The sequence below is a fragment of the Sarcophilus harrisii genome, chromosome 4 (assembly GCF_902635505.1).
Source record: "Sarcophilus harrisii chromosome 4, mSarHar1.11, whole genome shotgun sequence".
Classification (NCBI taxonomy): Eukaryota; Metazoa; Chordata; class Mammalia; order Dasyuromorphia; family Dasyuridae; genus Sarcophilus; species Sarcophilus harrisii.
In genome coordinates, this window is record NC_045429.1 from 401,866,506 (window position 1) to 401,882,585 (window position 16,080).

Consider the following 16,080-nt stretch of genomic DNA (forward strand, 5'->3'; position numbering starts at 1 on the left):
TATTTCTTTTTCTGATTAAGCAGGCAAGCATCAAATTCAAGACACCATTTTGTGTCTGAAACATCTAAAAGTCCTCACTCCAAAAAGAAGAGTGATTGGTTAAGGCAGAAGCAAAAGCAATTGACTGCAAAAAATGCTGGTCTGAAGAGGTTAAGGTCTAGAGTAGAGCATTCAACATTCCCACAAACTGCTTTATTTTCTGGTGAAACTTCAGCATCATTCTCCTAATTAAGTGACTGAATCCTGTTTCATCAATTCATGCTGGTAAGTTGTTTTATAGTTAGCCTTTTTCATGTGTGTAGGAATAAATTACATGTTCCATCTTCAATTATTATTGTATATTGAGTATCTTTTTTTGACTCCTTTTTTGAAGAACTTCTAGATAGTGAGCCATAACATGGGTAATTCTTAGGGCCCTGGGGATGGAAGAGTTAACAAGCCAATGAGTGTAAGAAAATGGAACCTAACTTCTATTATTAGAGGAAGGCTCCCCAAGGAAGTCAGTCTGGGTTGAAGGCTAGGGCACAGAACTAGGAAGGGGGAGAGCCCCCGATCTTCTAGGTCCAGCAGTGGTGACTCAGAGTGACAAGAAGCATCAAGAGAAGTTCAAGAAAAATCTCATTAAAAGCCAGGACTGGAAGGAAGTCACCATAGGAATAATTCTGTGCATGAGGTATAATGCCTTCACCTGGACTCTGTATGGAGTATATGAGGTGCAAGGTTGCTGTCAGCAGTGTTTATCTACCAAACACCTCAATGGCTCAGGGAAACACAGCTCAACCACAACCTCCAGCAGTTTTCTGCCATTAAAATAGAAAGGAAAAAGTAGCAACAACTTTCACCTCCTCTCTGTCCCTCTAGTTAATGTTAAGGAACTTGTCTTCTGAGGTAAAGTTTTAGATTACAGAAATGTGAATGGTTTAAAGAATGTAGTGGCTAGGACACAAGTACACTAGTACTAGAAAACCTAGGTCTGATCTTGCCTCTGAAACCGAATGGATGGCACTCTCTAGGTCAGTGTACTTCACGAGGCAAATCCCTGATTGATAAAATAGATAGAGTGGAAGAGCTAGAGTCATGATGATCTAAACTTACAAATCTGATCTCAGACCTTTACTAGCTACACGATCCAGAGCAAATCTTCTAACTTTTTCCTGCCTCCATTTTCTCATCTGCAATACGGGAATAATGGAAGCATACCTTTCAGAGACATTGTAAGGATAAAATAAGATATATTTACAAAGGATTGTTATGGCTTTAAAACCTGAGATGTATATAAGTACTAGCTATGAGGATGAAAATGATGAATATTGGTGGAAGGAGGCATAATTTATTTTTACAGATGAAGAAACCAGGGTCCAGGGAAGTCAATGGTGTAGTTGGTAAGAAGAAAAAGAATGAAACCAGATTCTTTGACTCCAAAGTTAGTGTTCTTCCTACTATACCATGCTGCCACCTATTAGATATTTCTCCTAATCTTACAATCTTAATGTCATTGGCTGACACTATAAAAGATATAAGAACAAGATCAAAACTAGTTTTTTTCTGTAGGTAAATCTATTCTATAAATAACAAGTTCACATTCAGGTAGACTTCCATTTCCCTAAGTTTTTGAGAAGGGGCAGTCCCTAAAGACACAGCTGGATGTGAGAATACTGAAAGAATAAGTATAGAATGCACCTACTTTGTAGGTACCTAGCTACTTCTTCATATATGAATGAATACTTTGCATGCTTCCTCTTTTACAAAACCATGTGTTTTAGAGAAAAATTTCTTGGCATGTAAGCAATTTGGGCTTTTGTAATATATAGAACAGTTGGTCCATCAACCACCATTTCTTAAGTCCTTACCATGTACCAAGCATTATACGTAATCAGAATTTTGGAAAGTGAATTGGAAAGATTTCTTAATCAGTTTTCCTTGCATTTGACTTTGATTTATTAATTTAAAATGAAATGAAATTGAAAAATTAAATGAGAATACATAACCCCCTTCCTTCTCCCTCACAGTGACAGATTAGATTTAATGAAAAATTATGTTTCATCATTTTTGCATATGAAAGAGAGCTGAGAAACTTTATTCTATTCCATGTATCTATACTTTAGTGCTATATAAACACATTATCCAAAGGATACTTTATAGAGCTTAATGAAATAATAATAAAATTCATTTGAAAAAATAAAAGATCTCCAGTATTAAGAAAAATTATGAAAATAAGTAACAATGAAGGGGGGATAGCATCTTCAGACCTCAAATTATATTATAAAACAGCTATCATGCAAACTATCTAGTATTGTTTAGAAAATAGAGAAATAGATCAATGAAACAGACTAGGCAAGAAAGATTCAGGAATAATAAAACTCAATAACTCAGTGTTTGATAAGTTGAAAAATATAAATTATCTGGGAAAAAAACTTCTTATTTGATAAGAGATTGCTTGGGAAAACTGGAAAGCAGTGGCAGAAATTAGGCTTAGACCAACACCTCATGCAATAGTCCACAATACAGTCTTAATTGAATAAATGACCTTAGTAAAAAAAAAATCATGGTATATTAAAAAAGAGAAAAGAAAAACAGATCATGTGTCTGGGAAAAGGTATATTCTTAACCAAATAAGAGATGGAGGTTTCCCATCTCTGAGTCAAGTTCTTTAACCACTATGCTGTGTGAACTCCTAAAGAAGATATACAATTTAGTTAAATCCTCTAAATATATGTAGATGTCTATATGTTAAAAACTAGGTAGCATGTCAAGGACTACTTTTGTCACCACATTAATCAACCAGAATTTTTTTTTAAAGTTTTCTTTTTCACAATTATTAACTTGAAAACATCAGCAAACATAAATATTTCTATTTATCCATCCATCTATGTATCTATCTATGTATCTTTGTCTACCTACCTATATTATATGAAATAGAAAAAGAATACATATAAAACTGTGAATCTCCACAATATGCAGTTTGGGTTTGTTTTTGTTTATCTCAGATTTGAGTTGGTAGTTTCCACATTATATTTTTTGTCTGTGTTCTCTTCTGAATATCTTTCTACTGTATTTTTGAATAATTCTTTGATGCTTCTTTTTCTTAAGTATCATTTTTCACTATTACCTTTTCATTTTTCCCTCAGCTCTGCCACATTGATATTTATACATATTTTAAGTCTGCATTAATAAACACACACACACACACACACACACACACACACACACATATATCCTTGTTACAAATATAGCTATGTCGAGCAAAGCCATACATTGACCATGTCCACATATATATTTTTCATTTTGTACCTCTAGTTCATCACATAGTTGACAAGTAGGAAGCATGATATTAGTCATTACTTCAATCATAGTTTTGAAGCTTTTTACATTTATTTTCCTTTACATTGTTGTAGTCATTATATATAAATTGTTCTCCTGGATTTGTTCTCCATATCAATTATATAAAATTTCCCAGATTTCTCTGAAGCTTCCTTTTTCCAATTTTTCATGACATGATAATATTCTATTCCATACATGCCATTATTAGGCATCTATTGTTGGTCTATTACACTTAAATGGTTTTAATTGGTATAAAGTTTTTTCTTGACATAAAAGCGTAAATTCTCTCTTTATAAATGGTAATCATTGGTTCTGGTTGTGTTTGAGGGCCAAACAAAAACAAGGTGAAGCCTTTTCCACATGGAAGCCCTTAAGTTAATTGAAAATAACTATCATGTTCCCCTAAATCTTCTTTTTCTTAGGTTATACATGCTCAATTCCTTCAACTAATTCTCATATGTCTTCAGATCAAGATGATCATTTTAATATATCTCCTTTAAGTACTCTCAGATTGTAAAATTTTACTCCTGGGGCAGCTAGGTGATGCAGTGGATAGAGTGCCATCCCTGAAGTCAGGAGGACCTGAGTTCAAATCTCACCTCACATACTTAACACTTCCTGCCAATGTGACCCTGGGAAAGTTACTTAACCTCAATTTGCCTCAGGAAAAAAAAATTACTTTGATGTCCAAAGATGAACTTAATACTCTAAATGTGGTGTGACTGAGACAGAATATGGTGACATCACCTTTTTTCCTGATTGTTATATCTTTCTTAATGCATTTCAAGACCCACTTAGCGTTTTTTGTTGTTCTTTATTTTTTGTATTTCTTTTGAAATTCTGCTTTGTGTATAGAACAAATGCCTTCTTTGATAAGGGCACACCATGCTGGATGGTCCTGTGCCAGTGTTACCCATGTCTCAATCTATTCCAGAGTTCTTCAGAGAGACTCTGAATGTCCTTGTATCCTTTTAGCTTCCACGTGATCATCTGCCTGGTGTGAGTTTTCCATAAAATAGTCTTTTAGACAAACATACATTTGGCATTTGAACAACTTGGCCATCCATCAGAGAGGTGCTTTCTGCAGTAGAGTTTGGACGCTTGATAGATTAGCTCAAGAATCTTCCTAAGACAATTCAAATGGAAGCAATTCAGTTTCCTGGCATGGCACTTGTAAATTGTTCAAGTTTCATAGGTACACAACAATGAGATCAGCACAACAGATCTCTCCCTAGTCCTTCAGTGAGCATCCTAATATCTCTACTCTCACCACATTTGCTCAGTGGCTTCCAAATCTTGAGTTTTTTACATTCTGTCCTACTCTCCCAGAGACAATACTGCTAACTACATTACTTCTTGGGGTTCTAGCACCGACTGAGGGATTTTTGGTGTATCTTTTTGCCACCATGATCTGTAGTGTGTATTGGCTATTCCTTTCTGTGTTGTTGGGGGGCCAGCGACTAGCACTCCAATTTCATGGAACCAAGAATAAAACAGACCTGGCCCTGATTGCCTGAAGGCCAGATAGGTTATAGTACTTCCCTGTCATTCTCTGATATCCTTTGGGGGATTTGGGATGGGTATCAAATGTCTCCAGCTCCAATTGATCATGTTCCCCCACCTTTAGGGGCTTGTCCCATTGTACTTAAACTGCATTTAGCCATTAAAAGTTAGATTAGCCTTTACACAGAAATATCTACTTCAGGAGGTATGGTCACAAACATGCACTCCTATTATAGTCTTAGTTATAAATCCAAAAGCCTTCTTGAGTTTGAATGTGAGGCACCCTGGCTTTTCAGGGTTTCCATGCTGGGCTGGCTGACTGTCCCACCCTGTTTCAATCCTGGCTCCAAGATTGGCTCAAACTTTGTGTAGGTCCTATGGGGATCACATCCAGCACCTGAAACTTGGGAGGAAGTTTGCTCCCAAAAACGCAGAATAGAAACACACTCCTCCAGGGCTATTGCTTAAAGAGGGGTAAAAGAAGGGGCAGGAAAGGAAGTCCTTTCTCCTTAACTATGTAATACAGCTGAATCTGAGTTACCCAAATAGCATCAATTAGTTTTGACAAAAAAACTATTTCATTCAAAAGTATAGCAATAACATACAAATATTCTACCCTTCCCCCAACATATTGGTGGGCATTCTCTATGCTTCCTCTGTGGGAAGATAAGCTTAAAGCTTAATTCAGTTCCTGTACAGTATCAGTCCCATGAAGCCTGCGTCTCTGCTGGGATCCTGAAATTATTTCTAAAGGAATAAGGATTCCTTGGCTGCAAAACCTTTCCTTGACCTATCACAGAGTTTCCTTTGGCTTTCCTAAGTTTCAAAACTCCCAGGGTTGAAGACCCCAATTTCCTTTGCTTAAAAAGGAAAAGACAAAACAAAACAAAAAATAAAAACAAAAGCAAAGATTAAGAACTGATGACTCCACTATACTTTCTCTGCTCTTGATCTTTCATCCATTTTGGAAACTTGGGTCATATCATGAGAACATACCAACTAATATGGAGAGAAGGCCTTTCTCCTGACAGCCTTGGTATTTTATCAAATGCTTATCAAATGGATTCACTAACTGAGACCAAGAGTGAATAAGGCTACAGGAAAAGTAGGCAAATCTGAGAGGCTTTTTGAGTACTTCCAAAACCAAAGTCTATTCTTCACGATGTGGTTGGCTAACCAGAAACAGTTACATAATGTCCTCTTCTTCTCTGTTGTCTCTCCAAGGCATTTCCTGTATATGTTATCATAATTCTTCCAGAAACTATTTTTTTTTACCTTCTCTATATGGAAAAATGCTGTCCCAGGTGCTCTGTACATGTCAACCCTTCGACCCCTTTAAATTGGTTAATAGCCCTTAACCTGTATTCTTAGAACTTTTGCTCTTTTTGTTCTTGATTTTTTTACATTTTTCTAAGTGAAAAAAATCTAGGAAAGACTTTAGAGAAATTTTTGTTAGATTTAAATATTCTTACAAAATAGCCAAGTGTCATTCATATCAATGAATCTTTCTTGAATGAGTTCTTGAATTAATTAAATTGTGGAAGTGTAATACACAAATTTATATGATGAAAGCATTAGAGATAAAAAAATATTACATCAGCTCTAATTTAAAAAAAAAGATTATTAGCAAGTAGATAATTCAAGAATGGCTTCATGGAAGAGGTGGCTTTCTGCTGTGACATAAAGAATTGGTAAGATTTTAATAGGTTAAGATGGGGAAAGAGGGCATATGAGGTATAGTAAAATGGCTTGGCATAAGATACAGAAGTGAGAAACCTTGGAACATAAGTAGGGAAAGGCTAGCAGTTTGGTTGAAGCTTAAAGGTAAACATGTATAGCAGGAGATCTAATCTGGGGTTCATGGACTCCTTCCATGAATAGATTTCAGGGGGTTAGTATGACATGAAAAATCGCATCTTTATTTTCTCTAACTTTTAGTTTCCTTTGTGAGCCCATGAATTTTATTTTATACATTTACAAATATTATTTTGAAAATAAGTTTCACCTGACTCCCAGAGATCCACAATGCAAAAATCTAGAAAATGAGGTTGATTCCAGATTGTGGAGGGCCTTTATGATCAGGCTAAAAAGTCTGAGCTTTAATCCATAGGTCAGGGATTGTTAAGTTTTCATAGAGCCATTTATCAGTCTAGTGAAAACTATAGATCTTTTTTCCCTCAGAATAATATTTTTAAATGCATCCAATAAAATACATTGGATTGCAAAGAAAGCCAAAGCTTAGTCAAAAGATGTATTTTTTGTCTTCATCCAATTATAACTGCCTGAAATCTATGCATATTTGCTGACTCCAGGTTAAGAATTCTTGCTAAATACAATAGGAAGCTTCTAGAGACATTAGATAAACACAAAAAAGTATTTTAGGAAGATTAACCTAACGGTATGCAAGGAAGTGTGGCTTAATTGATGGAGAACTGGCCTCTGAGTCAGGAAGACCTGGATTCGAATCTTACCTTTGACTCAAACTGGTTGAGCAACATTGAACAAGTCACTTAACCTTTTGATATTCCAGAACATTAATTCTCAGAGACTGTAAACCACATAGCGTATGGGGAGCTACAATGATAGAGGAAGTTTCCTCACTATGATCCCCCTATCCCAATGTAATCTCAATGTAATCCCTCCCCCCCAAAAAATCTAGTAGCATTGTAAGGATAGGCTGGAGTAAGTAGTAACTAGTTATGGGAAAAATAAACTATTGTACTCCTACAGACAAGAGGTGATGCAATTTGTCTATACATGTGTCTGTGTGCATTTGTCTAATGTATCTACAATTATACCAATTGGTAATTGCTAAATTACCATTCATCTCTCATTTTAAATTGACTACATTCTCAAATACAATGACACATTGAAGTCTGAGAATTCACTTATCTCTAAAGCATGTGTTTTTACAATTAGTGTCTGAGTTTGTGAGATACTAATAATATTTATGTATGATTTTGTGCACTCTAAAAGTTTGCCATTAAAGAGAACTCCAAGACAGATGTGAATTAACCGTTATTTTAAAAAACGTGAAACTTTTCATTTTTTCCTGCAAACTCATAACATTCTAGAAGCTAGGGGTCTGATGTTTATTCTTCTAACCTTCTTCTGACTCATTCAGGTAGAGGGTGTGTACACCAATAGAAACTAGACAGCAGAGGAAGATAGGTTTCTTCACATCTACTGAAGAGCCAGTACACAGAATCACAGCATCTTAAGGGAAGTAAATATGACTAGTGGCTGGTTTAAAATGGACTATTTATCAACTGAATAGAGCTATAATGTTTTTGCTAATTACATATGTTTTATCTGGACTCTGCCCAGATTTTTAGATGATGAAGTAAAAAAAAAAAAAAAAAAAAAGTAAGGAGGGGTGGGTCTAAAGGCTAAAAGCATGGTGTTCTTTGGTTTTGACTTTGTTACCAGGTAGAGTGAAGGAAGGGGAAAACCTCCTGCTGTTTGTGGGGGATTGAGAGGACCTCTGGCAGGAGTGTAAGCCTGGGTTTTCCTTTCCTCCCAGTTTCGAGGCATTGACTCCACCCCCAGACCCCTGCAATTCTTTTTTTCATTTAAAGACATTTGACTGTAATCCACTCACTGTAAAGGAACAGTCCAATTCAAAAGGGAACAGAAGGGGAGGGAGGGAGAAGAGGGAGAGACAGACCAACAGACAAAGGGAGGGACTGGTAGAAAGGGAGAGGGAGAGACAGAAAAAGAAAACAGGCAGAGATGGAGAGGGAAAGACAAGAAATCAAAGAAACAGATGGAGAAGGAGAATGACAAGGAGAAAGGGGGGGGGGAAGCCAGAATAACAGAATGAGAGATCTGAAAGGGATCTGAGCCCAAATTTAGCCCAATCCTCTCATTTTATAGATAAGAACACCGAGGATCAGAGAGATAAGTGACTTGTTGACCAATCCAAGAGTTTTACCTCTACTCTCCACTTTCTCTGATTGACCTTAGCCCACTTTAGACAGACATAGAAGTATCCCTTTCCATCCCCCTCCGTTCTTCTCATCATCCCAGACTATCTCTCTTTCTTCTCATTTCCCATTTCTCTCGTGATGCGATGCTGTGGCATTCCACTCGACAAGAGCCATTTTTTTTTTCTACCTCTGCCCACAATCTCTGCCCCTCCTTCCCTCCCCAAGATGCTCACCCTAACCAACCTCAAAGGAGAACTGGTGGCGAGTGTGAAGGGAAGAAAAATGGAGAAATAAAGGGAGACAAGGGAAATTCTTCGAGGCCTGCCCATCCAGCTTGCCTTAATCAAAGACCACTTTGCCATTCCCCTCTCTCCGAGTTTCCCCCCGCCCCTTTTCTCCCAAGCGCGGCCCCTGGCTTCTTGGAAGCGTCTCTCTGGTTCCCAGAGTCTCCCTTCCTATACCCTGTGGTTACTCCCAGTGGCCCAGGGTTGGGTCCTCCGTTAATAGATCCTGGGGTATGGGGAGGAAAAGAGAAGAGGTTGCATGGAAGTGACTTCGGAGAGCAAGTAGGAATGTGGAGGGGGCTGGGAGGAGACTGTAAGAAGGCAGTCCAGGGGTTTGCTTAGGACAACTCAGTATTAGGCATCCATACACATAGAAAAAAAGAGAAGTTTTCCAAAGCGCTCAGCCTCCTCCCTCCCCCATTCTCTTTTCAAAAGACTAGCTCCACCACCCGGGAGCAGCACCGTGGCATCTAAAGGACTGTGATTTATACTTTATAGCTACAAGGGGGCCCCCAGGCTCCTCCTCCTAAGCTAGGTCTGGTTGGTGGTTTGCGTCCCCCTCCTCTCACTTTCCCCTCCCATCAACCCAGCTCCTTTCCTGGAGAGTTCGGAGTGAGTATTCAGATCCAGAGGAGCCCCAGCTGCCAGAGGAGGGGGTGAAAGATTAGATACGTTAACCCCTCCCAGTCCCTCCCTAAACCAGCAGCAGAAAAAAAAAAAAAAAAAAAAAAACACCTACACGCCTGTGTGACCACCAGTACCATTAGTTTAAGGTCGCTGGATTTGGGCACTATCTCCTGCTTGCAACTCCTGGATAGCCCGGAAAGCATTTAGCTGGCTGTTGGAGAGCGAGACGAAGGAGGGTGGAGACCCCTTGGTAAAGGAAGTTTGGTAGCGAGAGTTGAATTCATTCTGGGGCAGCAAGATGCCAAGCACGAACTCCTGCAGACCAGAAGCATTTAAAAACGAACTTTGTCCTGCCTGAGCGAGGTAAGAGCGCTGGGGAGCAGCGTGAACTGGGGAAAGACGGGAAGGAGCCCAGGACCTGAATGGGCTTTGGTCGCAAACTGTTGAAAACAAACTTTGACTTTGCATGGAAAGTTTAAAAATATGCACGCATGTATTATTATTGTTATTAGTAATGAAAACTACCTATCTGGGAGATCCTCTCATCTAGTAAGGGCATTAGCTTTAGTCAGACTGACTGACCCTCCTGACTCCCTTACCTGCCACAAGTTTTTGGAGGCATTTATACTTGTGATTTACAAGAGTTTAAGGGATACCAGATCGAAATTGGACGAAAGGCTGGGAAAAGCCGCGGGTGGTCAGCCGAGAGGAAGGAAAAGGGGGAGAGGGTCATTGTCGAAAACTGAAGGCAACGCTTGCAGAAAAAGTGCTAAAAAAAAATACAAACTTGCTCAGTACTGGGTCCCATTGCAGAATTCGTTAGGGAGGAGAGTGGAATGTCAATGAAATGAGTGCCATGGAAATTGCTGCTTATCCAAAATAGTTTCTTACACGGTCCATTTATTACCTAGTTATTATCGGATTTATGTCTCCTTTAGCATATTAAGCAATTTCACTTTCTAGTTTTGTGATAACCGCTTTGGCCATTTCCCTCACTTTGTGGTTCATTGAAAGAGGGACACCCCCTCTTCATTTTTCTAAAAAGAGGTGGTGGGAGATTATTCATTGGTTTTACTTTGTAATCTGTTTTAGTGTTCAGCTGCTTGAATTTCTTAAAAATAGTTTTGAAGTGAACTCAGGACTTGTTGTCCTGCATTGTCATTCTCCTGATAACACTTTTTTTTTTAACTGGGGGAAAAAAAAAGACAAAAATGCTTGTGCAATCTATTTATTTGGGATTTCAAATGTTCAAGTCTGCTGAATCCCCTTTGTTATGAATGGATTTCACCAAGTTCCTTTAAGTGTACTGCCCCACTACTGCTTTCAAAGGTTGCGCAAAAAGGGGGTGGGGGGTGGTGGAGAGCTTCATTTTAAGTCCTCTAAGCTTTCCTGTTTACAGCTTAGACTGCTGTTGACCTCCCTTCCCACACCTCACTGGAGCCTCACACTAGTGATCTTCACTGCACACCTGCTTCTAGAGGATGCTATTAATAGGGTGAAAAGAATGATTTAGTTTATGAGCTGATTTTCTTGAGAAATTCATAACAATTAGGTAGTCATTTCTCCTTTTTAGGAAGGGGAGGGGAAAGAAGTGGCAGTAGTCCCCTCCATCCTCACCCCCCCACCCCACCCCTCGATTTCTGAACGTAAAAGTTGAATTGCCTAGATTGGAGTTGAATGAGATGGCGTATGAAGGCACTGGAAGTGTGGGGTGGCGAGGGGTGGTGGTGGTGGTGGGGTTTACCCAGGGAGGGACGGAGGAGAGGTCTGGAGTAATTGGAAAGATGCAGTGATCCATCATGAGCATTTCGAAATTTAGTTTAAAAAATTTCCCTAGGTAATAAAAAAAAAAAAATTCCTCGATTCTTTTGTCCAGTTTTTTTGGGGAGTGGGGGGATAAGAGGGAGGAAAATGTGGGATGTATTTTCGGTTTAGGGATAATTTTGGATTTTTCTTCTTGCAAAAGTTGGATGTTCGGTTCCTTCTAGGTTCCTGTCCTCCCTTTCTCCTCCGCGAACATGGACAGAGCCTTAACTTAACAGAGTGAGTTATGCCGACGTGACGTGCCCCCCTTTTTTCTGACTCTCTTCTCTTTGTGCCTGTTTAGGGCCGCGGTCTTCGAGGCCCCCTCAGCAGGGGAAGAAGGGCTGTGCAGAAAGGACTGGCCAGCGCGCACTGTACCCGCTGGGCATCCCAGCCTCGCTCGACTTTGCCCTCTAGCGTCCAGCGGGGGAGGCGACGCATTGCTCTGCCGCTGCAGGCCTTTCTCCCAGCACTATGGGCTCCACCAGTGTGCCGTCGGTCAAGGCCTTTCCCAGCTCGGTCTCTGACTATGTCAACTATGACATCATCGTCAAGCATTACAACTACACGGGCAAGCTGAACCCCAGCGCGGAGGGAGGCCTCAAAGTGACCTCGGCGTTATTCATCCTTATCTGCTGCTTCATTATCCTGGAGAACATTTTCGTCCTCCTAACTATCTGGAAAACCAAGAAGTTTCACCGGCCCATGTACTATTTCATTGGCAATTTAGCCCTGTCGGACCTGTTGGCCGGGGTGGCGTACACAGCCAACCTCCTCCTCTCCGGGGCCACCACTTACAAACTCACCCCCGCGCAGTGGTTCCTGCGGGAGGGCAGCATGTTCGTGGCCCTGTCGGCCTCGGTGTTCAGCTTGCTGGCCATCGCCATCGAGCGCTACATCACCATGCTGAAGATGAAGCTGCACAACGGGAGCAACAGTTTCCGTTCCTTCCTGCTCATCAGCGCTTGCTGGGTCATCTCTCTGATTCTGGGGGGCCTGCCCATCATGGGCTGGAACTGCATTGGCTCCTTGCACAGCTGCTCCACCGTGCTGCCCCTCTATCACAAGCACTATATCCTCTTCTGCACCACGGTTTTCACCCTCCTCCTGCTCTCCATCGTCATCCTCTACTGCCGGATCTATTCTCTGGTCAGGACTCGGAGCCGCCGGCTGACCTTCCGCAAGAACATTTCTAAGGCGAGCAGGAGCTCCGAGAAGTCCCTGGCGCTCCTTAAGACGGTCATCATCGTCCTGAGCGCTTTCATTGCCTGTTGGGCTCCGCTTTTCATCTTGCTTCTTCTGGACGTAGGCTGCAAGGTGAACACGTGTAAAATCCTCTACAAGGCGGAGTATTTCTTGGTGTTGGCGGTGCTCAACTCGGCCACCAACCCCATCATTTACACGCTGACCAATAAGGAGATGCGGAGGGCCTTCGTCCGCATCATGTCTTGCTGCAAGTGCCCAAGCGGAGACTCGGGGACCAAGTTCAAGCGGCCCATCATCGGCGGCATGGAGTTCAGCCGGAGCAAATCCGACAATTCTTCCCATCCGCAGAAGGACGACGGCGACAACCCAGAGACTATCATGTCCTCTGGGAATGTGAATTCTTCCTCCTAAAACTGAACTCTGCCGCAGGCCTACAAGGGGTGCTGTGCTGACGCCTCCCCCTCCCAACCCCATACTTTGTTGGAAAAGTTCTAGGGGGGCTCCAGGGTGCGATCCAACCCCACCCCGACGGGTGGTGCCGCAGGGCCCTAGGAGGCAAGGGAGGGAGGGAAGGAAGGAAGAGCCCAAAGAGCCAGCGTCGTGGGGCAGGTGGGCGGTGGCGAGTTTTGGTCCACGCGAACAATGCACCGGGAAGGGTGGAGCTCTGTCCCAGAGAGACAGACTGTCCTGGCTCGGGATACATTTCCTCCCTGGAACTTGTTTTGACTTTTGCACTGAGTCTGACTAAGATCTAACGTTGTCAGGCTCCTGAAAATTTCAGTTGGCTACTCCTTGAAGTCTTGATCCATGTCCTTATGTGAAAGCGTCTGTTTGGGTCTTAGGGCTTTCCTTGGTTGGGAGTGGGAAACAAATAGAAGTTGGTTCCCTCTGCCCTATTTCTGTCAAGATGGTTTGTATCCCCATACTCCCCTTTCCCCTTTCCTTCCATTTCTAACCCTGTTGTATCTCTACTCCTCCACTCTTCTTCTACTGTTCCCCCACTACCATTTTTTCCATTCCCTGTATTAACTCCTTGGCTTCCACAGGAGGAGGAGGGGATGGGAACACACTTCACTTCTGGGCCAGCTGCAGTAGTCCCCCCCCTGCATTCACCTGTGAGGAAGCTGAGATGGTTTTTAGATGTCGTGTCATTTCAGTGGCTGAGTCCAAAGTTCCCACTTTAGCCTAAGCTAAAGGAAAGTTTGATTGGAGCCAGGCTTATTGTTTTGTTTTTGGGTGCCATTTCTTGATATCGCTTAATGACATGAATTGCCTTATCCTAGTCCCTGTGGTTGAAAGCTGGAGGAAGGAGTTCCAGTTTATCTAAATATGTTTATTTTAGGATGGTTATTTTGAGGATCCAACCTTTGACCTCGGTGTCTTGGAAAGGTTAAAAAAACTGACAGAAATGGAAGTGTTCTTTTGAATGCTGTAATCCACCAGATATCTCTCTGACTTCTAAATGCCCCTGCTTAACACTTGGCATATCTGTTCTTGGGCACTTATGTTGATGCTTTGATGTGTGTCAGAGGGTTCCTCAGCTTTTGAATGGAAAAGTGTTGGTGTTTGATCGATTTGTGTTCAGATTTCCTTTCCATGTTCTTTGAATGTATTTGTTTCTGCATCTTTTGTTTTACTGGATTTTTTTTTTCTAACCTGTGTTAACAGAATTGAATGTGTACATGTGTTAACAAGATGCAGGTCCTCTGTGCCCTAGAGCATTACTGTAACAGACAGGGACACTTCAGGTAGCTCCTTCAGAATACCCCATTACTATACAGTTTCTGGGGAGGTATAGAAATATGGTTTTGTAAAAAGAGTAAAATAAAGATATATCTCTGCCTCTGTAGTGTGGTTTTCAGTGCAATTAAAATGAGGATTTTCTTGTTTTGTTTTGAGATAGTATTTAAAAGAAGTCTGACTTTTATGATTCAATTTGCACATAGCTTTATCTACTTTTAAACATTAATAAACTGATTTTTAAAAAAAAGATTCCACTGTCAAGAGTATTTTTTTCTTATGGATACATTACTCTTTTGGGGGTTAATATTTATAATTTTTTAATATGAAAATTAGAGTAAAGATATAGTCATTACTTTTTTTAAAAAGCCTTTGTATCGATAACTTGAGGTATGAAAAAAATTGTGGTTCTTTTAGAAACCACGAGATCTTCTGCAGGAAGGGAAACTTCAATATGTTAACAATGAGGAGTAAAAAAAAATGAGATAATTACCGACCTTGAAAATACCACAGTGGCAAAAGCCATGCATTTTAATGAATTGTTGGGGATCTGAAATATGAAATATGCTTAAAAAAAATAAACTTGTCAGCACCTGTGATTTGATTGGTGTACTATGGAAGTGCCTCCTAAACTGCAGATCCTCAATTTTTCAGTAATTTACAATCTTAGAGTTGCTTTAAGATACTGTGACCCTTTATCACATAGTAGAGGTTAGAATTGAACCTGGGTCTTCTTGACCTGAGGCCAATTTTTTATCTACTAGACCAGGGATTCTTAATCTCTTTTTGTCTCATGGACCCCTTTGGCAATCTAGTTAAATTTATGAATCTCTTCTTAGAATAACATTTTAAAATACATAAAACTAAATACATAGGATTACAAAAGTACCTAATTACATTGAAATACAATTAAATACATTAAAACATTAAAAAGAAAAGTTTATAGATTTAAGACTAAGAACTCATGTTCTAGGTTATTCTGCCTCTGAAAAGAAAAATGTCATGAATTATAAATGTATATTTATATATATACATTTATATAAATGACATTTAAGACTACTCAAGTTAAACATAGCAATGCTACAATAAAATCTATTTTTTAAAGGAATGGCATGTAATTAAATAACATTAAATAAACAGTAGGAAATGCTTGGAAATATAAGGATGGAAGACCTAGAAGAAATTATGAATCCCTCCCTAAATGTGATATACTTGAATTTATTAGTAATAGATTGGATGTATCAAATAATCACATAATCACCATTGTGTCTGTAGGATTTATTTAGTGTCTACCTCAACCCACAAAGTAGATGAATGTTTAAAGATATGAGATGTGAACTGCCTTTTGTCTGAATATATGTTATTAGCATCTTAAACTGTAACATGGGAGGAATCTGGAAAAAAAATTGTCCTAATAATTAATTTTTTTCATTCTTTTTTGTCTAGGCCTTTGATTTCATAATAGGAAAACTACTTGGTCAAACTCCCTATAACCATACAGTTTAGAAATCCTGGGTCAGAATCAAAACTTGTAACCGGAGGTCTTCTTAATTCTAAGTTCAACTCTATTGACTGTACCACACAGGCTCTCTAATCATTAACCTTGTTTCATATTTTGGTTATCTGGAACATACTTTCATTAAGACCAGCCACAACAGTGCTTAAAC

At 40.0% G+C, this 16,080-nt stretch overlaps 1 protein-coding gene across 3 annotated transcripts; it reads left to right on the plus strand.

The window, feature by feature from the left end:
- The first annotated feature begins 9,125 nt into the window (after nt 1-9,125).
- S1PR1 (sphingosine-1-phosphate receptor 1) lies at nt 9,126-14,665 on the plus strand. 3 transcript variants are annotated; one of them, XM_012549534.3, is made up of 2 exons: nt 9,126-10,027; nt 11,772-14,665. In XM_012549534.3, exon 2 carries the CDS (start codon nt 11,942-11,944, stop codon nt 13,082-13,084), a length of 1,143 nt encoding a protein of 380 aa, XP_012404988.1. In that variant the 5' UTR covers nt 9,126-10,027; nt 11,772-11,941; the 3' UTR covers nt 13,085-14,665. The 3 variants fall into 3 exon arrangements, with proteins under 3 accessions (XP_012404988.1, XP_012404990.1, XP_012404989.1); XM_012549536.3 differs by lacking the exon at nt 9,126-10,027 and adding an exon at nt 11,095-11,159; XM_012549535.3 differs by lacking the exon at nt 9,126-10,027 and adding an exon at nt 11,150-11,216.
- The last annotated feature ends 1,415 nt before the right edge of the window (nt 14,666-16,080 follow it).